Genomic DNA, 27,714 nt, shown 5'->3' on the forward strand with positions numbered 1-27,714 from the left:
TGCAATACAGAAACACACCGTCTACCACTGGTCATTATGAAGGAGTAGTGCTAGCTGAAGCAGTATGAGGAAATCAGAACAGGGGAGTTTTTTTTGGTTTGGTTTGAACATTTGACTGGATGTTGCACTGCCTTTTCTTTTTTTTTTTCATTCCTCTGAAGTGCAAACAATAAAGTTTACATTGATTTTGTTCACACTCACTTGCCACACACACCTTCACTGTCTGCTCTTCTCCATGTGCTATTGAGTTCTCCTCTAAAATGCCTCATAAAACATCAGCAGAACATCTTTTCTGCTCCAGTTTCCTTTTCCTTTTTGTTTCCATTTGAGCCACTTTCTTATCGTCTCATCCTGATTTATGTATTTATGTATTATAGAATCATTAGTGTTCCTGCTTAGAGCATACATCTAATTAACCGTGCTCCTAAAAGATTATTCTTACAGTTTGCTTTCTTGATGAATTTATCCTACTCTTCATTTTCAGTAAAGGATTCTTGGATCTTTCGTTTCTTTCTTAAATGCAGTTCTTAGATGTTTTTGATAACCATGGTCTCAGCTTTTCCTCTTATGCTGTGCAGTGATCTTCCACAGCCTCTGACAGGTGCTTGCTTTGGTTTTGATAGGTGTGTAGTAAAACAAAACATTCAGTGTATTTAGCAGAGACACAAAGGCAAATATTCTCGGTCATCCATTCCACATATGCACTGCAGCATTGTTTATTTTTTTTTAAAGAAAAGAAGAGAAATAAAAGGGTGGTTTTGCTCCATGTAGGCAGAGCTGACAGCGCTGAAAAGTTTGAAATTGGGTGTCTGAATTGTACTTGTGTTCACATGAAATGTGTTTTTTTTTTTTTTTTTTTGCCAGAGCACTGTGCTAAAGCTTGAGTGAAATGGAGAGGAAATGATGGCACAAGCTGTCTAAACAAAACAAATCCATCTTAACAAATCTTAACATTTGCTAATGAGCTGAAACCTGCTTCTATTTTTCACACATTTTCTACAATTTCATTTACATATTTCCTACTTAATGTGTCTGACTCTGAGCATTTTCTCTACATTGACTATATAACCTCCTGATTTGCCTTTCTGATTGTTCTTTGATGTATTCTATTGTCATTTGCTTTTCAACAGCCACATTTCCACGTAGGGGTCATTAAACTTTCATTTACTGAAATTGCAAAGCAAATCAAACACCGTGCAGACAGCAGCTTTAGATGTGGGGTTTATAGCCACACTAGCATCATGGCTCCATGGGTGGCAATGTCTGCTGGTCAGTCGGTTCTCTACTTCCAGACTAAACATCTCAGCAACTACAGAAGCAACTATAGTGTGCAAACATTCATTGTTGCCCTGGGGTCAGTAGTACTGACTATGGTGATCTGATATCTTTGGTTTTGCTGATCTGTTAGATGGATTGGTGCACAATTTGGTGTGTTTGGTGTGTTCAACACATCACATGAACTGATTTTGTTTGACATCAGTTGGACATCTCGCACACATCTGACAGAATAAATGTGCTTCTGTTTTAATAAATCCAGCTGCCCACACAGTCTGTGTAACAGCTTACATTATCCACACTCTACACACAAATGACTTTACCTCAGAAAGAGCTATAGATTTTCAGGAACTAACAAAAGCAATCTTCTATTAAGTTTGATGACACTGTATAATTTAAATAAACTGATTGCTTTGAAGGTTTTTACGAGCAGAAAGATGAGACAGCATCCTACGTCCATCAAGGAGCATGTAATCCGATTTACCTGAAGAGCTAAAAGTCACTGTTGTTTTATATCAGCTGGCTGACAGGAACAAAATACCCTTTAATTCATACAGAAACATCTGATAATATTACCTCCATTCATGCTCCTTCACCGTGATGTCACTGCATTGCTATGTGTTTGAGCCTCTCACTGAGAAACAGCCTCCAATAAAAAGCCAGTCTACCGCAGACTGAGATGCTGTTGTGATTGTGATCAGAAAGATTTGCTTACTGTTTGGAAAGCCTCTGTTTGCAGACTCAATAAGGCTGCAGTAACAAAAAAAGAACCAAGGGGAGAGAAGTAGTGATTTTGCGTTCAGTTTATGGTGGAAGAACATTTCTAATGCCTTAAACACTATTCCACAAACACACACGCACACACACGCACACACACACACACACACACACACACACACACACACACACACACACACAGACAGAGAGCAGGACCAGGATCAGCCGTTTGTCTTAGTGCCTGTTTACTCGACTGCCAGGAGGAGAAGAATTCTACTGTCTCACATGACATACAGACAAATTTCCTCTGTGTCCGCAGGAATGTATGTACAGTGTGTGCGAGAGTATATACATAGGCATGTGTTTAGTTCATATGTACATATATTTCATTGTGTGTGTGTGTGTGTGTGTGTGTGTGTTTGTGTGTGTGTGGGGAGTCTGTGGTTTGACCCAAAGACTTGATTATAGAATACAGAATCCCTAAATGACCCAGTCCTGCTGCTCAGTTCAGTGACAGCAGCGCTGTCTCTCTGTCTCTTTCTCTCTCTCCCTCTCTCCCTCTCTCTGTTTAAGCTCCCCTTCTCATCTTGGGAAATGAATTTGATGCAGAGATTAGCATCCTTCAACACCTGTTCAGCTGTAAATTCATAAGCCGATAGTGGTTTTCCTTTGGCACTGCAGGTGAATACTGTGCATCAATGCTAACCCCTGAGCCAACTGTCTGCTGTTGACTATAACAAGCCGTTGATGCTGGTTTGTAGCCACTGAATTGGTTTGTTTAAAGGGTCAGTTCATCAAAATAACAAAAAAATGTCTTGCATTATGGAAGTAGTTGGTTTTATTTGTCCACTTTTTATGAATCAGTCTCCTCAAAATTATAATGTGTTTGAATAAATCCTGTTCTCACAAAATGCCGTGTTCTGTGTTTTACTACGAAGTATAACACAGTTTTTATTTTACAAACTGTACATGGATCTGTGCTTGCAGACTTAATTCTTTTTGTTGTGGACATTTTTTCTGGGAATGTGTGTATTTCCTTCACTCTGTTTACTCTCAGTGTTTCTGCTGTATATTTGATGCTAAGCATGTCGAGCATTGCTACTGTGTGGAATACAGCAGAGATTAAGTTGGCGAGCGTGCATCTGTTCATGGTACTGCACAGGCACAGAGAGCATTTATGCAAGACGGACCCTGTGAATGCTTTGTTTTTCCATGATTCCAGCAGCCCTGATGAACAATGTATGGGACTCCCTGGATCCTGCATGTGGTTTAGGTTCATGTGACATACCCACTTTTAAGGTTAGGGAATTATCAGGGATTTGATTAAATGTTAATAAAGTAAACGCACCCTGTCTGTGCTTCAGGTTATTGTTGATGTTTTAAATATTAAACCTAACCTTAACCGAGTGCTTTGAGCTACCTGAACATGATCATAAGAATGTTAATCATGCCCAAGCTGCCACGAGCAGATATTCTGGTATTCTGTTGTAGCATATAAACACATTTTAGGTGCAAAGCTAGTCTCTGACATTTTGGACTTCTGACATCACCGGAGTACAATGAAGGCCGTGGAGCTCCCAACACAGGAAAACCCTGACCTCACTGTGACCAGTTTTCACTGGAATTACGTGCTAACAAGAAATAACTGGGTGTTCCCTGGATTTTCCAGAGAAAAAGAAACTGGGAGTGTATTGGGTTAAGTAAGAAAATATGTTTTCATTCATTCATTTTCTACCGCTTAATCCATCAGGGTTGCGGGGGAGCTGGAGCCTGAAAATATGTTTCTGTTTTGAAAAAAAAAAAAAAAAAATCCACTTGAATTTTCAGAGCTAGAGCTTTCAGATGCATCTCATAGGATTCAGTGTGATGAGATCATGAGGTGTGGTGTAAAGGTGAAAGAATAAACTTTCATGCTGCTCTTTTAATTGGGTGAGCCAACTTTGTAACTAGTTATCTGCATTCCATATATGTTTTCACATTATACACATGAACATACCTTATGTTCTATACCTAAAAGTACTCTCAGTCAGGCATCAGCGTGCTGCGTTCAGGGACTAATCCATCATAGCTCCTGACAGCTGATGCTGTGTTTACATATGGAGCAGATGCCACAGGCGCTCTGTGTGGGTACACTTGACTGAAATAATGTACAGTGATGAATAAAACACAAACTAACAAGCCGGGCCGTCTTTTTACTGTTATCAGTAAATCCTATTAAAGACCAAAGCCAACAACAAATGTAAGCTACAGAGTATTGTCTGTGCACCCAAAGCCTGATATATTATTCTGCTCTGGCATATAGCTTTATTGTCCTAAAACGACTGAAGTCTAACTGAAATATGTCCTGTGCTGTCTATTAAAGGCTAAGTCTGAGAATATATATTTTTCTCTATGTCCTGTTGTAATGTTGGAGTCATTTTTAAAGATTTATGTCTTCAGTAGGAACTAATGAGCTTGGGTGTTAGACACTGGCATAACAGCTGTTATGGTAAATGTGTCAACTAAGATTTCATTTGTTTTTCTCATGTCCACCTGATGAATATTAGGCCAATATTCACTCTCCTTTAAACTCTGCTTTGGTCTCTACCAACTGCTGAGAAAAAAAAAAAACATCATCTGTTTGGTGCTGGACAGGTAGTGCACAGCTATATTTTTAGCTGATTGCTGCAACTATAAAGTTATGCTAATTAGAGCAGTGACACGGTAAGCTGTCAAACAGACACACACACACACACACTGTTTAAAAATACATTTAAAAATCACTCTGACATGTTTCTGACTGAAAAAGGATCTGAGTGTGTGAATTCAGCTGAACATTAAAAAACATAGTGCTGCCATTTGTTTTCATCACACAGTTTATTCTGAAACTCACCTTCAGCTGCACTTTCAGCCTCTGGAGAGGCAGATAGATGCCACTGAGCATGCTCAGAGACCATCTACCCTATTTACATGCCGAGAGGAATAAACTCCTCCCACATTAATGATTCTTTGGCTCAGTTTGCTTTCTTTCTCATTTTACCCCCATCTCCTCTTTTTGTTTTCTACACACTGAGTAATGTGAATCACTTTGATATTTCAGTGATTTATCAGGTTGTAGAATCTGATTGCTGACTGAGGAACTGATGATATGAAAAGAAAAAAAAAATGTCCTGAACTCACCTGCTTGGATGCTGGGGAGCAGCAGAGCTGCCAGAAACATGGCACATGTCTTCATCTCTCAGCCTGCCGCTGACCAACTTCACACTTGAGGCTTTCAAAGGTTGCTGCAGACCTCCCAGTGGGCTTCAGAGGAGGTTTTAGAGTGGGAAGTGCCAAGTTCACAGTGGGAGGCCACCAAAGGCACCTAGAAAATCACATTGAAATGCAGAAGACTCAGCAAGACATGTACAAATAGGCGATTCGAAAGGACTCCCTGGTGTACAAACGTGGCAGACTGTCACATCTCTGGACAGACATGTCACACAGTGGAGGAGTCTCTCCGAACACCAGTTTTAAATGTCGGTTTTAGCTTTATCATCAAAGAGATTATGACAGTGGATTATTTTACTGTATGTTAGGAGACACACACACCAAAGCACTGCAGCGTCACACAGGTTTGAGAAAGATGCACAGAATTATTTAGTAAAGAAGAGAGAAAACCCAGATCCACTGTTGTTATTTTGACATTTAGTCTTCAGTTTTCTACACATGATCAGCAGCTTTGAGCCGCCTGAGCCACTGTGTGTCTGTGGACTCAGTGCAGATGCCGAAACCTTGCAGCAGTTTCCTTGGCAGTGAGTCCTGCTCTAATTTTACCCTTCGCTGCTGCACTCAAAGTTCAGTTATTTGCAACTCTGACCTTGTTTGTCAGTGGCCTTTAACTACTGTACTTTTATTTACTAGTAGCCATATAACGTGATACCAATCTGTTATGGACGAAACCTTTATCTCTCTGTCAGTTTCCAGAGCTGTACAACACCACCTTAATTTCTGAAGTTTAGCAAATAATGCAAATCCAACACAGTCATATTGTTCTCCATCATTCAAAGAGTGGTGCTAACCCTAACCTTAACACTAACTCTACTCTGCTATCATAGCCGCTCTTGGAAAGACTCGGTGCAGAGCTGCCAAGTTGGCAGCAGTGGCTGGAGTTTGTTTCTGACCATACCTGCATTAAACAAGTCTGTAAAACACGCTGTGACATTTTGCCTTCTGAGTTCCTCATTCAGTGGCTAAAGAATGTTTACTGCAGATTAACTGATGAAACATTGTCCTGCTTTGTGGAGATTTTCGCTGTAAACTCCGCAGCATCCCATTTGCTGGCTTTGATTAGATTTAATTAGCTCATGCTGCTAAGTGGAGAGCGTATAGGAATACTACAACAATTAATCATGATTGATTATATAATTTCTTTCGCTTGCTGTTTGACTATGGGTGACAGAGTTAGTGGGAGTTTCCCTGTGCAGTCAGCTGCAGCATGGTGGCCTATTTACCATTCATGTAGATACACTGTTCACACTTGAGCTGACTTAATGAGCCAGACTGAGCCTTACGTTCCATTCAGTTTGTTTGCTGGACTTAATGCTGCTAATTCTACCTTATTCATCTCTAATTCTTACAATCAATTTACAAATGCCATCTCTGTCCAGGCATCTGCTCTTCATGAATGCAAATGTGTGTCTGCGTATTAGTGCACACTCCCAGCTCACAGCTGTATAGAAACATTTCACCCAGGTAATCTCCTTTACAGGTTGGAATCATATGATTACCTCGTCTAGCAGCAGATTGATCCCTGAGCAGCAGCGGGAACCAGAGAAAATGAAATCAATTTCTTCTTGCTGACAAAGTGTCCGTTTTAGCAATATGTAACTTAAAAATGTGCATGTCTTTTTTTCTATCTTGTTTCTTTAATTTTCTGTTTAAAGAGGGGTCCTGGTGGTGGTGAGGTTTAGAGCAGTATGGGTACTGTAAGAATCCACAGAGTCTCTCGGAAAACAAGGAGTAGTTTAATTTCACACGAGTTTGTGTTCATCAAAAACGTTCCCACTCAGTGATTGTGGAAAAATGATTGCTGTCATTAGGTTTTACAGAGAACTATTATTAACACATCCACAGTGCAGACTGTAAACAATTACACACTAAACAACAAATAACATATTGCTTATACAGTCTTTGAGACTAAATCAGATAAAAAAAAAAAACAGAACCAGGGATCAGAGAATGTGCGAATGCTCTGCTCCCCATAGAAAATGTGGTGAATTCCCAGATCTAAACCGATGTACATTTTTCTTTTTGTCATAAAAATGACAACTAAATAAAATGAGGACGCTACAAAAACACTCTAACATACTGTGTATACTGTGAAAAACAAGAGACATCAGACCACTCTCGGGCATCGTTGTTTATTCCACTGAAAACGTGCTGAAAAATCTAAACGAGTTTCTTCGGTTGCCTAATGATGGAATGAATTGAGCAAATAGGTTGCAGTAAGGAAACCTGTGGCCATCAGCAGCTCAGTGTGGCAACAAAACAGCAACATCCCGCGGGCTGATCCTGAAAGAATAAGAACAAAGTTCAGAAATCACAGTTGCGTTGTGCCATCAAACATGATGCAGTTTCAGATCCACTGTAGATTTTCTCACAGTAAAATCATTAAGCGGGTTTGGTTCTGACTGGGTTTATGGATTTACGTTAAAAAAGGCTGCAAACTGTCCAAAGTAACAAGTGATTTAGTTCTAAGCCTTTTATGTGGACACTTTGAACTTTCACTGCATTGATTGTTAGACTGAATCTATTTCTGTGACTGTGAGATCTAGAGTTTGTAAATTCCTACTGGAGCTGGAGTGGCTTACACATCTGGAGTGACCTACACATCTGGTGGTGTGGAAGTAAATGTGAGAGTGATTACAGAGCTGTTGCAGGTATCTGTGCTCATATGTCACATGTGGGAGTTTTCTGGTGAGGAGTTTCTGGCTCACATTCTGCAATGCAGCTTCAGCAAAACACACTTTTCATCACTGTACTAAAACCTGGGCCTTTTAATCAGGAAAAGCTAAAAACATACCCTCAATGGGCCAGGACCCTGATGAGGGGCTGTGTGCAGCCTCAAGTCAAAAAGACCTATAAGGGTTAATATTCCAAACAGGGAACAAAGGAGGGAAACAAACTACATCATGGTGGAAAGAGGAAAATCATCTGGACAGTCTCTACCAATCACCTACTCCCATCTGAGATTAGCAGCTGAAGGCTTCAGTTATATATTATGACCAACTATGTAACTTTCTATGGTATAACTAAGGTTAGTGATAGTGAATAAAAACATTACATCTGCAGGTCCTGCATGAAAGCAAGACGTGCTACACACAATGCATAACCTTGATCTCCACAGCCTTCCTTTGTCTTTCTACATACAGGACACATTACTTACTAATTCCCCAGAATACTGAACTGGGCTTCCCATTTGTACGACTAAATGTGTGAAGACTACAAAGACACGCAAAAGACACAAAGAACTAAGTAGGACACTCCTGCAACGTGACCCAATGTAAAGTATGTGGTTTCCCAGAATCCCTTCAACAAAGGCAGTGAGTGCAAAGTAAACCCACCAGTGCCCACAGAGTCACAATGTCCACATTTATAGGAAATCCACCAGGTTGAGATATATCAGAGTTTGTAGTATTGCTGCTCCTTCACATCAAAAGGAGTCAGTTGAGATGGTTTGGCCATGTGACCAGGTTGCCCCCTTGACGCCTCCCTGTGGAGGTATTATGAGAACATCTAAAGACCATGGGGCAGACCCAGAACACACTGGACGGATGACATGTCCCCCCACAGGGATGCCTCGGGAAAAGCTTGAGGACATAGCTAAGGAGAGGGATGTTTTTGACTTCAGAGAAGATTTTTCTTATTTATCCGTGACCAAATCCCTCTGTCACCACACTGTCTACATCGCTTATACCTGATCTTTTCATGAGGTGAATACTGTGCGTTTGTATTACTGTGGTGTTATTCAGTTCATGGTGGAGTGGAGATGTTACGATGATACACAGAGACTAAGATGTATAGTGCACTCGAAAATGGCAGTGAGGAGTTTGCACATACTCCTGTTCAAAAAGAATGTGGAGTGTTTCATCTCGCGATCAAATGCTTTCTGACTGTCACACACAGATCACACACGTGTGAGCAAACGCAGAAGCCACTTAAAGGAAGCATTCATGCATTATTAACAACAAAAGCTTGTTCTGTCTTGACTTTTTTAAATTCTGAGTTCAGATGGTTTTCTTTTGTGTTGTTTTTTTTTTTTTTCCTGAGCTATGACACGGCAGAACTGACTCATCCAGCAGCTGAACACACGCGTGCCGTTCTTTCTATAACAGAAATGAAACGTGGATCAGAGAGTTTGTTCCAGCTCTGTTGCAGAAATTCACACACGTGTGTTACACTTGCAGTTTGCTTTGCTTTCACCGTCTGCCCCGCTGATCTCAAACCAGCTCCATGTGGTCTGAGGTTGGGGATTTATGGTTTAGGATTGAGCTGCTGAAATTTCAATAAAAGTGGAAAAAATGGGGGTGTTCTTAAACTTTTGACTGTGTGCGTGTGTGTCCATTGTGCCTGGTGGTATCACTATCAAAGGCTACGTCATCACTACTGAAATGAATCTTTTTCTCAGCTTTGGTTTTCCATCTGGCCTCTCTGACTTACTGCCAGGGCTGTGATCAAGGTTCCGGCTTCTCACGTGAATACCTGTGAATACCTCTGACACACTATGGACCAAAACGATGAATCACTTAGACAATAAACTGGAAGATTAATCCATAATGAAAAGAACTGTTAGTTGTATAACTTTAACACTAAACTACTGTATAACTGTGGCACAAGAAGAGTCTAGTAGAGGTTAGCGAGTTGACCCAAAGAATGTCAGTTACAGATCAATACCTATGTAAAGTCTGCCAATAATAGCTAACATTAGCCACCATAAATTACTGGTCATACCTGACCAGGTAAGGTAGTTCACTCAATTCAACAAGGATATATTTTTTATATTCTAACTAAAATAACTATTCAAATTTTCAGTTGTAAGAGGAAGAATGTGTTTGCTCTTTAAAACCAAGTACAGTCTTCTTTTTCAGACCCTCTATGTGATCATATATTTAATATGTCAATATACTCAGTAAGATGACGGATAGGCCATCCTTGAAATATCTTTATGTTAATACTGTCAGAGTATAAATCCAGGATTTTATCAAAGGGCTCAACTGAGCTAACCAGGAATTACCATTAGCTGTGGTTTCATATGTTTTTTTTAGCCTTAAATTACATTTTTACAGTCTGAGAGCAGAAAGAGAGGGATGATTCAGTGTCAACAGCTGTTTTCAGTTGTACTGAAGCCCCATATAAGCGATGATATAGAGTCAGAGATGACAGAATAGATGTTCTGTTATCTCTAGCCAAGTCTGTCAAAGCAGTCGCTCCATTAGAACACACTCCTTAAGAATTGATGCTGGCAGCACTGCATGGTTTTATTCTTTTGCCAACCAAAAGGAGGAGGATGAATATATTAAACTCCTTTTGTCTTACACTAGTGTTTCAATGTCAACTGTGAGATTTCAGAAAAAAAAAAAAAAAAGGTTTAAAATAACAGCAGGGGTGATTGCAAATTGACCCAGATCAGCGTAGACATGACTACAGTCTGACAGGCAGTGGAGAACAGCTTTTCGTCTTGACACTGGTTTTCCTGTGGTGGCCAGTGTCTGCTCTCAGGTCTCCCTGCTTCAATGTGTAGCAGGGGACTGCCAGCAGGGACGGATAACCTCCCATTTACATCCTCAGCCTTTCACCTTCAGCCCTGAAGCTACTGACAGAGAGAGACTTAACACATGCACAGAGACATGCATGTGTGTGTGTGTGTGTGTGTGTGTGTGTGTGTGCATGTTCATGTAGAAAAACTACATCTCTGTTGGTGTCATGTGCCAAAACAGTGTAATTCCTCAGTGTACCCTGGTGTAGAAAGATCAGCAGCATTGTGAAATCCATTGTAAATTCAGATTTATGTGAGAGGCAGCATATGGGGCTGAAGCTATACGGTGGCTTCTGTGCTTCCAGGCCCTGCTGGTTATTGGACACTTTATGAGCTCAGAGCGACTGTGAAATTTCTAACACAAGCTGGCACTGCTCTGACAACACTCACACACTTCCTTACAAAAAAAAAGAAAAAAGAACTTCTGAGAGAAATTGCCACTTTCCCTGCGAAACTACACTGCCTGCCACATGTAGAGTGACACAGCAACACACACATACACACACATAAGCATCTGTCAGCGAGTTAACTGAGGGTGGAGGACACTTCCAAAGATGTTTTTATGACTTCCACAGTAACAAAAACTTACAATTAATCTCTTGCAGAAACAAGCATTAAGTCTATGAATAGTGTGTAATAATACACGTCTAGGAAATAGCTGGGTGGAGCTCTGTTAGCTGCATTAGCAGCAGCTCTCTTTGAGGTCTGGCCGGCAAAACACTGGCCATATGGAGGTGTAGAAAATCTGCTGACTTCACACACACACACACTTACTTTTTCCAAGTCCATTTTTGTCTGAATAAATGTTTTGATCCCTGTCTCGTCTACAGGAAGGCAATCCCATTACAGCCTCAGGAGTGACATGCCACAGCTGAAGATTTTACTAAGCTCATACTGCATTCCACTGAAAGTGGGGAAGTCAATATCTCAGGTGATGGGATGTAGTTACCATCACTGTGTTATTTCAGCAGTCCATTTGTCTCACCTGCCACTGAGCTTCACCAGCTGTGTGGAGCCAGTACTGAGTCTCCACACTATCCCCCAACAGATCCTCTGTACAGACCCCCAGGCAACCATTAGGGGTCACTTGTCCAGTGACAAGGACACCCTTGTGTAACCTAGATACAGGCTGCCCTGTCCTAGTGGTGGAGGCTGTTGGTGCCAGCAGTTTACACGCTACTGAGACGTGGAAAAAGTACTGCCACCACCTCTGTGTGCCTTTCAGGTTAAAAAAAATAAAAAATAATAATAATTATTATTATTATAATTATATATATTTTTTATATATTTTTTAAAAATGTATATATATATATATATTCAGTTATTTTCTCTGCAACTATAACACAATATATAATTATGTCTGAGGTCAAGGAAACTAAATATGAAATTTACATCCACCTACCCAGAGAATTGTTCCTCTTTTTGTAACACTACCATTATAATAGAAAGCATGATAACTAATTTTGCCATAATGTGTTAATGGCTACATTCATTTCTCCTTCTCACTTCTTTATCCTATTTGCCACAGTCCATTAATTCGTGTGCATTTTTTTTCACCTTTTGTTGCATTTTAAAACACTTAAACTTAAGTCTAAAGGGCACAGACACACACCTCTGGTGGCACGCTATTAACAAGTGAAGTCTGTTTATTTATTATTTTATTTCTGATACTGAAGTACACCTGATTTTATATATCTACAGTCCCTCGTATTCCATATTATGTTATGTAAATGTGGAATTAATTTACTAACTTATACAGTTTTACTGCTCTTTACTTCCCTGCAGCACCTTCATTTCTCCTTGAGGATCAATCCCTCATTTTATTTGCCTGCTGTTAGTGTCTCTGGGGCCCTAAGCACAGTTTGATCTCTGTTTGTCCTTTGTACATGTTTTTGTCTGTCATAATTTCAGTGTTTATTCAAGAATTGTCTTTCTCCTCTTTTTAATATTTGTAATATTCCTTCACCTTTATCAGGTATATTTGTTTTCCTTCTACAAAACCAAAAATTGTAAAGTTTGCTTTAAGCTGAGATATTAATGTAGCCTAGCTTGTTGTGTTATCGCTCCAAACACCACAGTCTTAATGTCTATAATGCACTGTACTCAGGTTTTTTCAAAGAGAATTATCAGGACAATATGTTTCCAACATTAGTTGGTGGGGCAGGGTGGGGTGGGAATCAAATTCTGCTTAGGGCCCCTAAAAAAAGCTTTGGCCAGCCCTGAAGCACACACACACACAGACACACACAAAGCAACCTGGCCCACGGTGTTAAAAATATGTATATCATTAGCATCGTCCTGAGGCCTGCAGTGACAATGGGTAATACGATTCACTCAGCAGTCAGTCAGCCAGTTTTGATAACAGACCAGCCTCAACACACGTGCTGACAGACAGGAGGGGGTGGCTCAGGTATGTGTGTGTATGCCTTTCTGTGTTTGTGTGGACAAATCTAAGCTCAACATCATCGTTGTGAGGACATCATCAGAACTTCAAAGGGCAGTTTAAGGGTTAAGTCCTGGTTTAGGGTTCAGGTTAGAATCAGGTTAGGGTTGGGGTTAGGCATTGAGTCGTGATGGTTAAGGTTAGGCTAAGGGGCTTGGGAGTGCAGTATTTCAAGGAGTGTCCTCAGAAAGATAGTAAGACAAGAATTTCAGTGTGTGTGTGTGTTTCTCTTTCCTGCAAAGCAGTCTGGATTTGGTTGCAGGAAAATAACATTTGTTCACATTCTGAACATGCTGTCCTCAACCTGATCCAGGTACACTTAACAAGGTTAGCATGAGCATGAAAACATACGGCGAGACACAGATGAATGCACTCTGTCACCCAAGAATGCACACACACACACACACACACACACACACACACACAAAGAGGGAACCTGACTGGAGGTACCGCCTGTCATGCTGGTTGCTTTACACCCACAATACAAACACGTGTATGTAGTGGTGCATGCACACACACACACACACAGACAACACAAAGCACGTGGGGTCTAACTGTGGGCAGAAAGAAAACATACTGCGTGTCACAAGTTTAAAATGGTCTGTGTGATATTTCCTCTGAAGCCACACAGTTACATTGGGTAACACAAGAGAAATGCATGATTCAGACTGTTTTAGGTTGTTTAGGATGAGATACTAAGAAAAAATATATATATTGAAAAGAGATTTTTGTTTCTGAATGAGAACAGATTACTACTTCAATTATGGTTAGGGCCACTTTGTCGTCATGGTGACAATAAAAACCATGCAGCTGAGGTTAGGGAGCAACCGTGGTGATGGTTAAAAGAAACCAAGACTGACTTGTCAGTAGGAAACAGGAAACAAACTGTTGTCTCTGCCTCCTACCTCTGTTGCTAACAGTCAGAAGCACTGCAGCCAGCAGAGAGCTTTGTCACTGGAATGTTCACGTGTTATTTTTGATGCTTTTTCACGCTTGTTGTGTGGCTGCCTCACTGCTTCTCCTGAAAATGTGATCTTGATTAGCTATTATAAATGGATGTGGTAAAAGGCAGACTGTTTCATGGGAAAACACGGAGTTAAGTATAATTTTTAGTGTAAAACACAACGGGAGCTTATTTTTGATACCTCCAGGCTACAGTGGAAGATCACAGGCATCAAGGTGATCTGAGACTGAGTGACAGGCCAACATGCTTCCCTCTCAGCTTTCTGTCTCTCACTAATCCCTCTGTCGCTGCGATGAAATGATGAAATCTCTCAAGAGTTACATTAAAGAGGAGGAAGGGGAGAAATGACCTCATTAAAGCTGGCGGTATGGCATCAACAACAAGCATGGAGTGTGATTCTGGGCGAGCCCTGCAGTCACAGTGTGCGATCCCTGCACAGCCCAGAGATTACAGCAGCTGAAAATGTAAGTGTGATGAAATTGAAACACACGCAAGAAATGATGAAACTTATTTGACATTAGCAGGGTGGATGGCGGGGGAGGGGGTGGGGGCAAGGTGCTGGGGTTTGTGGTAGGGTTTTTTTTTTTTTTTTTATTCTCCTGACTGTTTGAAAGCACCTCCAGTGTGTCAGTGTTGCTGTCAAGATGCTGAGTAGGGAGAAGAATAATACGAGAAGATCAAAAACAATACAGGGAATCAAAAGACCTGTCTGTGAGGAAAGGGGAGATTATACCTCTGAAGAGGTGACATACTCAACGCTAAAGATAAAACAAAATATATTAATGTGGCTAAAATTGGTGCAGAGCGACATCCGTTTTAATCTATAAAAAGCCTACATCCAGACATTTCATTTCTGTCGGTGTGTGCAGTCTGCACTGCAGCTAGAACAATATAATGGCTTTGCCTTTCATTTTAGTCATTATGGCCCATCACAGTCCAGCCCTCCTCAAAGACAACACACATAATCACTCCCACTCAGGAACGGACAGTAAAACCGTGGAGGCCTGAGAGACTATACTGGTTTTTGTTCCAAGCACAGCTGACTGCACTGCTGAGCACACCTTCAAACACAGAGGAGGAACCCGCTCAGTCACATCACCCAATGCAGAGTGTGCCCATACTGAACAATTCCACAGCTTAGGATTTACATTTAATGCCACCATAGTGTTTTATGCAGCATGGCAGAGAGGAGGGCTGTGGAGTTTGCCTTCTGTCACAGAACTGCAGTCAATGTTCACCTTCCTGCTAACCACAGTATTTCTGTAACCTTAACCAGGCGTGTAGTTGCTGTATAGTTGTAACCATCGACGATCGTGTCTGCTGACAGGGCTAAGGTTAGCTGACACAGCTCACTGAGATATTTGGTTAACATTGTCACCATCACCATTTTTGTGAGTGGATTTTTTATGTGGTTGCTCACTAACATTCAGTACAGTAATGTAGCAATATTCATATCAACAGTTGGTTGATGGTTGGGGAACCATCTCCTGCTACTGAAAGTTCAAATGTAAAGCTGCTGAACAACAACATGGTTGCTGGTTACTGGTCTGTGTGCAGCAAGGTGGTGAATTTATTAATGTCTAATTTTCCATTTAGGTTTGAATGGGCTCTCAGTCCTGTATAAATGTTAATTCATGTGTTCTTTGTTGCGTTCCTAATATTAACACAGTCTAAAGTCATGGAACCTTAAATCCCAGATTTAATGGAACTTTTTGACTCATTCAGCAGCAGAACACTCTGACGTTCTGTCTACAATGGAAATCAAATACTGTTCAGACAGTTTGTTGTTGCAGACGTTCCTGTGAATGTGTTGTAGTTTGCTTTCACCCTCTGTTCAGTTCAGCCCGAACCAGCACCGTGTGGTTTTAAGTCTGGAAGTGAATAGCTAAATGAGTGGACCTTGCATTTAGAATATTTACAACAGTTCAGAGGAGAAGTCAACCCCGACTCCCAAGGTGCATTTCAGTAGGCAACATTCAATCACAGAGCTTGACATTCTGCTACTGTTTAGGCTGCTAACAGTGTCGGAGGCTGGAGGTTATACTTTGTAGAAACTGAATCAAACAGTGTTCAGTTTACGCTTCATTCAACAATGACGCAGTGTTTTGCCATGAAGTGTTTTCAACTGTTGATTCACACCTCTGACTGTCTTGGTCTCCATGGCAGTTGTGTGTGATATCATTAACAGTAAACTCTGAAGAGCGCTATATAAATTTGATGTATTATTATTATTATTATTATTAAGATGTAAATCACAATGGAAGAAAACACTTCCAGAAGCAGGAGCTCGTCTCATTTCACAACTCTACTGACATTTTTAAATACAGGCCCACAGTCAGCCCCCTGCTGTTTATTCCTAATGACATACAGACACCATAACATACAGTAAGGACAGTAAAAGCTTAGCAAATATTGAGTGGGACTCTTATTCTCATCATGTCTTTCTAGTTGTCAGTTTCTACAGGAATGAACATTGTCCCCTGTCCTTCTGCATTGAATGGATGCTGTAGGTCCTCACCTTAGAGTCAGATAGGTGAGGGCTGAAATTTGGTTGTGATTTTCCAGTGAGCCCAGTTCTGGAACATTCACAGAGAACGCTCTCATGTGGACCCTGAATGACAGGCACACACAGAGAGAGCTGGTAAAAATTACAGGGATTTGTCCAGGTTCTCCTGATGACCAGTCCAACACTGTCCTCCCTTAGCCATTTGAGCTGACAGGGCACACAGCCAGCATGTCCCCACTGACGTGCTAAATAAATATATAAGACACATGTTTTAATTACTTCTTCTAATTAAAAGTTTTCTCCTGGTGAGGTGCAGCAGCCATGCTGAGAGGAAGAGTGAGAGACGGTCATAGAGTTGACAATCTCATGGGTTCAAAGAGAGAGACCTGCTGTGCCAAGACAGGCAGTCGCACAGATACACAACCGCCTGTGCTACTTCAGTGTTAACTAGGACAAAGCCCCAACAACAAAACACTTCATCGAGGATACACCCTCACTTTGAAGAGCTGTGATCTCTGAGACATTCACACATGCACACAAAAGCACAAGTCCTGAATTTAAAAATGTTGTTATATGAAACCTTGACACTGTTTGAGGTCTGTATGATTTTAACAATGAATTTGTATTCCCATTGGTCAGCACACGTGTTATTACCAACTGAACAGTATATTGTTAAAACACACTTGCTGTTACCATCAGAAAGCACAGGTGTCGCCAAACACTTTCTGACATCTCTACTCTGTCTACGAGACTCACCCCTAAACCCACTGTGTCCTATAAATTATATATTAAAAAATATTGTTGTCCAAAGTGCTGTTGAGTATCCTACCCTCCCCTCTGCCACAATGCCCCCCCGTCTACTGGAATGACAAACTTTCATTTCACTGACATGGCAAGCCATGGAATCTGCTGGAGCTGCACACCCATTTTAGCCCTGACACAGCATGAATGTTTCCCAAGCCCTGTCTGTCTGTCTGTCTGTCACCCAGCGAGGTGACACGGGAACACAAGCCAAGGTTTATTATTAGTCCTGGTCTTTACTGGTGGTGCAGGGGATGGGGATGCAAAAGAGTAAGAGTAAGAGTAGTCCAGTTATTGGAATGGTATATCCATTTTTTTTAAAGAATGTAAAGACATGAAAGTGTGTCTGTCTCATAAAGCAGCCTCCATACTCTTCACAGTATACAGATCTGTGCAAACTCACTGTCTCTGTCTCAGATAAAGTCCTGGTTATGGCCCCCAGGTGGTTCCTATTCTGAAGATATATGTCTTAAATATACCTCACAATTGAAAAAAAAAAAAAAAAAAACCTCAGTAATTTCCTGATACAGATGGTTGGTTTTCTCAAACAGGAAATTATGCATTTGTTGGGAACTATTTTTAGCTGTGGATTGATCCATTTGGTTTTACAGTGAGTATTTCCAGCAGCAGGATGGTGCATGTGGGACTGAGACAAAATAAAAAAACAAAACCAAACAGCGTGAATGTTTAAGGTGTTAAAGGAGCATGTTCACTCAGTGCAACAGTGTGGCTAACCAACGTGTTTTAACTAGGGGTGTGCCCGATTCATCGATTCATAGATTAATCGTGACGCGACACTTGACGATTCAGAATCGATTCATAAAAGTTCAAAAATCGATTCTTTTAATAACGGAAGTAAAGTGCAGCGGTTGGAACGAAAAAAAACTAGCGCGTGCCCCCCGGACATATTATGGGGCCCTATGATTTCCGCGATCACTGAATCGCGGAATTGGCCGACTAAAACGGAATCTATTTTTAACACGGAATATCGCGGAATTTGACATAATTTGAGTGCAATGCTGTTTTCGTGTGGAAGAAGAACGTGTGTCTGGGGAAAACTGCACAGAGGGAAGCAAATCTGGATGGCACAACAAGCCCCTTCCACAGACTGAGCCCCTTCAAAACAATGCAAGCATGGCGAAGCAGCTGCGTATGGCTCTGTGTTCGTCGGCGAAAAAACTGCGAAGCTCGACGCGAACTGCTCGGCTCTGTACTGAGGGGTTAGCATCGAGTGTTGCATATTCTGTCAACACTCCGTTGACTGGAAACGTAAGAATACGCGCAGTGACCATATAGTGTCCAAAATCCATGAGAAACAATCTGGCTGACATGCACATACAGTAAGATTTAAAAGGATTACTTTCTGGACATGTAAATCAAGATATCAGATTGTAATAGTGGAAATACTGTCAATTTCCTTTCCCTATTTTTTTCTTTTCTGACATATTTTTTTCATGTATATGTTCATAATAACATAATCAAATCAGAATCATGTCAGTACAGCCATACAATATATATTTTTAGTATTATTATTATTGTTTTTAATCTACATCAATAAATGAAACAGGCATTACATGTGCAAGCTAATGTTTTTTTTCTTCTTCTATCAGAGGAGAAACGTGTTTTACTTCAATGAATGGATATGTAAAAATATACATTATTTTACAAGTAACTACAGAGTGAGAAAAGAAACATTCTATGTGGAAAAAAAAGATTAATCGAGATGCATCGATAATCGGGGAATCATCGAATCGTAGCACTGTGAATCGTAATCTAATCGAATCGTGAGGTGACTTAGACGGCACACCCCTAGTTTTAACACATTTTGGTCAACAATGGAACAGAAGCATATACATCAGGCTTTGGATACAGACAATACTTAACGGTAGGATCAGTTCATTGATACTTAGGATTTTTATCATTAGACTTATGCTTTAAATGTCACAGGACATTAGCTTTAAGGTGCGTGTGTATATACACAAAGAGAACTCTCTAAACTAACTAAATTCTGTAAAGCTAATTTGTCTACTCTAACCAAGAGTACATCAGGTCACAGTATCTTCATGACTACTTGAATTATATTCCTTGAGGGACCAATGACTTCACTTCAAATATTCTTGTGCCCTCTTTTTCTCCCTCGTGAGAGGAAGAGGAGGGATGAAGACATTGAGGTTGGGTGGAGGGACAAACATTTCCTCTCCTGGTTTAAAAATACCGTGCAATCTAGTGCCTCAGTACGCTTCCACTCAGCAGGCCACGTGCAACCGCAAGGTTAATCAAATGCAGCCTGAGACCTGACTGAGTCTCTGAATTAAACAGGAGCTGCAGCAGTTATGCCGACATGCCTGCTTCATGCAAAACTGTCAGTGAACCTAGTGCTATGCAACTAACTAGATCTGAATCACCTCCTTCTCACAGCTAATCGCTTCGTACGAAAGATGCAACACAGCTGCAAAAAATTGTTTTATTGTGACTGAGTGTGTGTGTGTGTGTGTGGAGGTGGGCAGGCTGGAGAGGTGAGGAGGGAGTGTGGAAAAAAAAAAAAAAGAGGAAATAAATGCAGATCCTTGTGGAGGTGTTGCAGCCCTGGACCAACAAAACATTTAACAAACTGACTAGCTATTTATTGCATTCCTCCCACAGACTGCATGCACAGCAACAACACTCCTTCTTGCATGCTTGACGAGAGGCGCGACTAAACAGCTAACAAATCTCAATTTCCTGATAAATGACTCCTGACACAGCAGGGAGCTGCTCTGATAACTTTCCTGGAAACATGGCGGATGGTTTTTAATAAGATCACCTCTTCTCAATGTGCCGTGTTTCTATGGGGGTCTTGCCAAAAGGTCCAACATTTGAAAGTCAGATGAGAGGAAGGCTTAAAACACACACATACACACACTAACTTACACAGTCAGCAATGCCAAACAACACTATATTAGCAAGTCCAATATGTGTGAGGGGAAATGGTTGGTTCGTTGAGCTGGCCTGTCATGAGCAGGAGATGGAACATTTTCCTCTCCTCTATTAATCTGGCTAAATCTCCCCTGCCTGACAGGTTTGTTGATCTTTAAACCTGTAATGTGGCTGCGCCGGCACATCACATATCCATAATGTATAACATATCCACAAGTCTTCCTGCACAACCACAGCTGAGCTGCGACCAAAGCTACTGGGACACATCAGTGCGTCTTGACAGGACAGGGTCATGAATCCACGAAGCCAAACACATTTGCACATGCTGACATTCCTGTGATTTGATACAGTTCCTATATTAATCCCTCAGGAATCCAGAGATTTGACCATAAATACAAAAACTGTACATAACTACCTTGTTCTCTTTCTTGTTGTGCACATAACTACCTCTCTTCGGCAGTGTCTTCTAAGACTCTATTTTTAATGTCCATGTAAGGAGTGATCCTTGGAAGCGTAATAATTTAATCTCATTTAGTCCTCAGAGGAGATGGTGTATTAGTGTGTAATGGCTTAAATTAGACAATGTTCACTAGCCTTAAACACAGGGTTATGGTCAGGCTTTAATCTGATGAGCTTCAGTCGGTTGTTCGGAAGAAGAGAGCTCTGCTGGATGTCATTAAACAGAGCCAACCATGTTCTATAAGCTTTACAATGGGAGCTCTAACAATTAGGAGAATGTGTTGAACACAGTACAGAGTCACAGGAAGATAGTATCTTAGCGTTAAAACACGTGCCCTCAAGAAATAGACCTCTCCAAGTCTTGGCCTCCTGTAACTATCCTTTTTACTGAACCTATTATTTAGGCGCTCAGCCAATAGCATGGCCCATCAAACTGTCAATCATTATGAAGCAATCACATGGCAACATGTCCAAACAGCACTATCTGTCAGGTGCTGGGAAGAGGGAGAGACCAATGACAGGGGTGTTATCACACCAAGCAGAGATGTTTCTAAGCATGGATGTATTAAGCTGTTAGGGGGCCCCCAGGAATAAAATAAATAAATAAATAAATAAATTGCCCTGCTGGGCCCCCATTGATACCAACACCACTATCCTTCAAGTTCCCATTAAATACAGTGCAAACATCAGACAGCATACTGGCTGCTTAATTATATGCTCAGAGACCACCCAGTCCATTTCTGGAATAATGCTACTTGGCCCCAGGTTTTCTGTCTGTCAGTGAGTTTGAGGTACTTCAGTTAAACAGCTGTATTTAGGGATTTGCACCATATGAGGTGGTGCAAATTCCAGCCAATTTAATTCCAGTGAATCCTTTATTTATTGGCCTAAAAGAAGTAAATCAAGCAGGACAACAATCACAGTTTTAAATCCCTCACCACAGAGTGAGTTCATCATTAATGAACTCTCGGGGTTACATGGGTAGGTTTTTCTACACATTTACCAAAAAAAACCCCACCCAGCTGAAAGGTGTTCACACCTTCAACCCTGTCAAGCCTTTGTCTATAGCTCCCCAGAGGGGAACTTCTTTAATTGCTGTAATTTATACTGCCTATAAATTGATTTCATTCATATGGCCAGAGTCAAACTGCTTGAATTATTAATATCAGGTCCAGCATTTAGTTCACTCTTGGTGTCCTCTAAAGGGGAATCACTCTGTCAGTCTAATTTACTGATGCGGAAAACTCTGATCCTGTGTGGTATTTAACGCCTGCTGCATCCTTCATAGGCAGACAGAGAGCTCAAACTCGACAAGAAGGTTTTTTTTTTTTTTTTATGACTCTATTTCAGACGTTGGGGTGTAAGATGGAAACAGATTTTAAAAATAAGGCCCAACTAAAGCTTGTGTTTAGCTTACAGCTGTATGTGTGATATGTGCAGGGAGGAGAATGTGGCAGAGCTGCGCCAGAGTTTGTCTCTCACTGCACCAGTCCCAGATTGAACCTCCATGGAGGCCGCTGCCACCACACATGATGAGACAGTGAAATGGTACACTGCACAGAGGTAGGCCTGGAAATGATGTATAAATCCTTTTTGTCCCCCCATCACTGATGACCTCACAAAAACCATTACAGCACCAGCGACGCAAACATAGCGTGCACCCAACTGTGTGTGCTGCTGAGATTAAAGCTGCACCTGCACCACTACACTGATGCTCCCAACACGATTTCATTAGTGCAGCTTCAACATTTCAACATCATGTCTTCATCATGAAAATTCAATTCAATAGATAATGACTAAAAAAAAAAAATTACTCCAGAGTCTCCATCCATCCATCCATCCACACACACACACACACACACACACACACACACACACACACACACACACACACACACACACACACACACACACACACACACACACGTACATCTGAGGCAGATGGGAATGTCTGTAATTTTGCAGATATTTGTTAAAGAACACCTTTTGGACAAATTGGGACTCTGACCTGATGATGTGTCAGGTGATTATTCATAAATAAAATATAAATAAATAATAAAATATAAATTCATGGCAGTTCATCCAACACACACACATCTCTATCTGTGCAGTATATGGGAATATGTCAAGAAAATCAATAGATTCCCATCCCACTATGTATACCAGGGATGTCACCATCACTCTCTCACAGTGTGGGTAGTAAACACATCCATTTCCCATATGTAGCAGATCATATCTTAACCATCACTCATTCACTTCCTTTGCTTAGCAGGATTTTTAATGTCACAGAAAATGAAACAGATCTGAAGAGCTCTATATTTAATAAATGACTTCACATGCACACACACACACACACACACACACACACCTAATTATCATTTTTGTTTGGCTAAAGAATTAGAAAAACCTTGTGAAAAAAGTTAAAGTTCTACTTTTTTCCTCTTTTCTTCAGGGTAGAAGAGTAATTGGAGATAATGAACATGTCTTCAGAATTACACTCAGATTGGCTGAGTGACCTCCAGTGTTTTTTAAAGCTTTGCTTAATTTATTTCTGAGACAGGAATGTAATCATGAAGGCAGAAGTCTTAAATGTAAAATCACTGATCACACAAAAGCCACAGACTGGGGCTAGACTGTATGTAATGTATATGTGCATCCAGGTAAAAGACACTGTGGGGAGTTCCCCTGTGGTTGATGGGTTAGAGAACTCTGCTGCTTCAAAGGCAGATGGGGATTTTTGTAGATAAACACCATCTATAAAACCATCACACCATCACCTACAGCCATGTGGATCTGAGAGAACACAAGAAACAAGAGATACCGTCAGCTACCGCCTGTCTATGTCTATGTGTGTGTGTGTGAGTGAGAAGGACACACACACACATTAAAACACAGTGCAGATTTTAGGAGGCAGGATGAGCTGCTTGTGTCTCACAGGGGACAGTAAATCTGAGCAATCAAAACAGGAATGACACTGTGGTGTGAGAAGGATCTTTAGAAGCAGACGTTTATCCTTTCAACATCACACTAAATCACTGCAACCACTTGGCATGTTACCGACAGTTATCCTCACATTTAGCATTCCTCCCTCTCTCTTCTTCTTCTGTGTGTATGTCTGTGTGTGTATCAGTTGTAGACAGTAAGGTTTTATGGTCATTATCATGTTTATATTATCATATAATAGTCATATTATCATTTGGAAGCAGGTGTTTACCGACACACACGTACCGTACATATATGTGAGCACACACGTCAGTGACAGGCTGGAGCCTGAGATCCACGGTGACGTGTCAGTGAACGGAGCACAACACGGCTCAGCTCTGAACCAGATGTTTAGCTTGAGCTCGTCAAACATCCAGAAACGTGTGGCTGCTTATCAGTGACACCATTATCACCAGTGTTTTATTGTTACAAATTATTACACAACAAACAAGGGACTTTATATATGACTTCCTGAGAAAAAAAAAAAAACAATTCGTTTTCCTACTGCTTTCCTTTGGGTTACACCCTAAAACACTGTGGATCTATGTCCAAGCAGCAGCAGGAGTCAAAATAAGGACAGAGTCTCCTACAGCAGACTTCAGAGCAGCAGCAATGGTTTACCATTGTTGTCTTCTTGTGCTCAGAGCTACACCTTGAAATACACGTCAGCTCCTGAAGCTGACACTGTGAACTGAAGTGAGACCTCCACTGTAGAGATTTTACATTCATTTTTAATTAGGGAAATTCTAAGGCTCTGGATTTGATAAGCTCATTCAATACTAGATAAAGAGCTATTAAATCCCAAATCTAATCTCCACTGTAGGTATAACACTGTATTCATCCCTGTCCTGCTGGACAGGAGCACTCTGCTCTACTCTTCTCTTTTTTTTTTTTAAATTGTGTGCTTCTTTTTGCCTCAAACAAATGTTGCCTAAAACAAACGAGGATCTGTTCACTTCCACCTGCGTCTTGTCTTTATATACAGTCATGCAGGTATTAGAAGCTGTAAACGTGGGTGAACATTCAAAGCACTACGCCTCTCCTCTGCAGAGCAACGCCCAGGTCCACCTTGAAGGCAGGACCTGGCTATACGCTGCTGTGCTGCACTCGGTGACCTGGTCAGAAAACTGAGAAGTCAAACAGACACATGTCGTGTCACATGAAGTGAGACAGAAAGATTTACAGCTGTTGTTGGTGATATTACCAGAATTTCCCTTTAAATCTCATGTCAGGCATCAACATAATGCACAACAAGTTACTGAACACTGAGTAGAAACAGCAACTACATGTACTAATGACACATGCTTTTACTTTGTTTTCACTGCTTTTATTTACAGGCTTTGGCAGACTGTAGCTTGGTTTGTATTTTCATTTGCAGAATAAACTAAACCATTCAGCGAAGCAAACTTTTTTTTTTTTTTTTTTTTTACAGATTTTGTCATTTCCTTCTCATGGGACTGGGCTGCCATCATGACTAAGCAGTGCTAGATATCCTGCTGCCTGGATAAATCTCAGCAGTTACAAAGCAACTTTACAATGTTGCCTCTAATTCACACACACCGATGGTGACAGAGCTGCCATCCATGGTGCTGACCTGCACATTGGGAGCAACTTGGGGTTCATTGTTTTGCCCGAGGACGCTTCAACACGTGGGCAGAAGGAGCCGGAGATCGAAATGCCAACCCAGAGATTAGTGGACGACCCTGAGGCACAGCGCAGGTGGTAGAGCTGTGGCTCAGGTGGCGGAGTGTGTGTCTGTCAGACTTGTCTCTGTTGTAGCTGTAACATATTTTGGTTTTTGGAAGAAATTCTTTACGACATCTAATTTTTTTCAGTTCGATTTTAGGCGTGTTTAGGTTCCTTTGGAGGGAAACGTTACAGGAGCAGCCCAGACTTCTTGAAAGACCTCTTGTTTTCTGTCTCTCCTGGACTCAGAGGAGGAGATTGATATCTTTTTCATCTTTATAGATGAAAGAGGTAGAGAGAGAGGTCTAGGATGTGTTTATCTTAGCGTAGCACAAAGACTGACAGCAGCATCTAACAGCCCAACTCTAAGCCTCTGGGCTGCTGCAACTAGGCCGTGCCTTATATAAGGCCCTCCAGTCTATCAAAACCAAAGCCTTGAATGTCTTACATAACTCTACACATGTACCTTGATTTGTCATGGTTACTACAATCTCCAGTCACATGGACCCACAGCCACAGGATCAGCTCTCCCCAGCAGAAATAGAACAAAAGACAGGAGTAGAGGGGTTTGTAATGTTTCCAAACCCGTCACGCCTCCAGGACATGAGAACGTCTCTCATGGTCATTCTGGGGCTGTTTGGTTTGGTATGTTTGGTATTGCATTACACTGAAGACACTAGGGGTCTAACATTGTTTCATAAACAGTGTGAGAGACTGACAACCCCCTGGGAGGACTGGAGAGGAAATGTGAGGAGGCCGCAGAAAAACCATGTCCTGAACCCTGCTGAGCACACGTGCCAGAGTAAGAACAACCTGTGCTCTCTCTCTCTCTCTCACACACACACACACACACACACACACACACACACACACACAGAAAAATCCTTAGTACCAAATGTTCACTAAAAAACACTTTTAAGCACATATGTAGCAGACATGACAGGTAGGGGCCTAGGAATAGGTTTGTGGAAAGATGTTTCACTCTAAGATGATGTGAAATATCTGATGAGATTATTTCTATTTCTAATTACTATCAAGTTCGTTTACAAAGGTAAGAATGAGATTTTATTGGAAGAGTGAGGAAATTTAAGCACTGATTATGTTTAGACTCTCAATAGTTCGAATGACTTATCACATTAAAAGAAATGTTTTAAGCTAATTAAGTTTTTCTCTAGAGCTGAAATGATTAATCTGATAACTGATTAACTGGCAATTATTTTAATAACAGAGTAATTGCTTGGGTCACAGTGATTGTGAGAAAGAATTGTGTTCTAAAGATGATCTTCATATAGAAAGCAGATTTGAATAAAAACCACATAAAAACCACTTCACCAGTCACGTAGTTCAGAGTGATGCCAGCTTTTCACTTCCCCTGACACTTGACAGTTCATTTCATGTGTGCTGCTGACCTCTGGGTTAAACACTTTCCATCGTAGAGATGCCTGACCCTGTGACTTAGCCGCTAAGTTACCAGATGGGATGTGGAATAAGATCACAGAGATGAATTATATGTTGAAAATATAGATGAATAAATTTTAGAGTTGTGTAAATGCTCTGTTTGTAAAAAATCCAGCAGTTTCTCCGTGAGGTGATTTGGTTTTATCTTATCTGACATGATTTATATTATGATATGAAGTATATAGGCAGCTTAAGAAAGACATCTAACCAGATCCACTATTAGCAAGCTTTCATTATTCTGAGAGGACGAGGAGATTTTCGTACAGCCACCAACAAGCATTAATACTGAGCATAGTCAGCAGCCAAAAATATATTTCTTCTTACACTGGACATTATTAGATTATCCATGGTTTAAGAAATCTGCTTAAATCAGATCAAACAGCCGAGCTCATTGAATTCTTCGATGCAGAAACTGTTTTGGTCTGTCTTTCAGTGTGTTATCAATCTTATCTAACTTTTGTTGTTTTTTGTATTTTGACAGGTTTATCTTCGCAGTGGTGTCTTGTGGTTTAGTTTAAAGTGCTCCGGTCCTGGAGCGGTTCTGACCGGTCCAGCTGGGAGTCATGCAGAGGCGAGGGAATGGAGAAGCTCACAAACCGACATGGAGTTAAACTCTGTCCAAATGTCAGCTGCTCTGTGGAAGACCGCAGTTCAGCTTCAGTTTCCTGGTTCAGGCTGCTGGTGTAGAGGTTATTGAAGAGTCACACACTGACAGTATCAACAGTGACACA

At 41.0% G+C, this 27,714-nt stretch overlaps 1 protein-coding gene across 2 annotated transcripts in view; it reads right to left on the reverse strand.

The window, feature by feature from the left end:
- The window catches only part of LOC121179337 (cell migration-inducing and hyaluronan-binding protein-like), a 140,703-nt gene that overhangs the window by 68,556 nt on the left and 44,433 nt on the right, over positions 1 to 27,714 (reverse strand). For both annotated transcript variants that reach the window (XM_041034128.1, XM_041034137.1), the window contains one exon: positions 5,152 to 5,335. In XM_041034128.1, the coding sequence (XP_040890062.1) occupies positions 5,152 to 5,206 (55 nt within the window). In that variant the 5' untranslated portion in view covers positions 5,207 to 5,335. The remainder of the gene's footprint in view (positions 1 to 5,151; positions 5,336 to 27,714) is intronic.

The sequence above is a fragment of the Toxotes jaculatrix genome, chromosome 1 (assembly GCF_017976425.1).
Source record: "Toxotes jaculatrix isolate fToxJac2 chromosome 1, fToxJac2.pri, whole genome shotgun sequence".
Classification (NCBI taxonomy): domain Eukaryota; kingdom Metazoa; phylum Chordata; class Actinopteri; family Toxotidae; genus Toxotes; species Toxotes jaculatrix.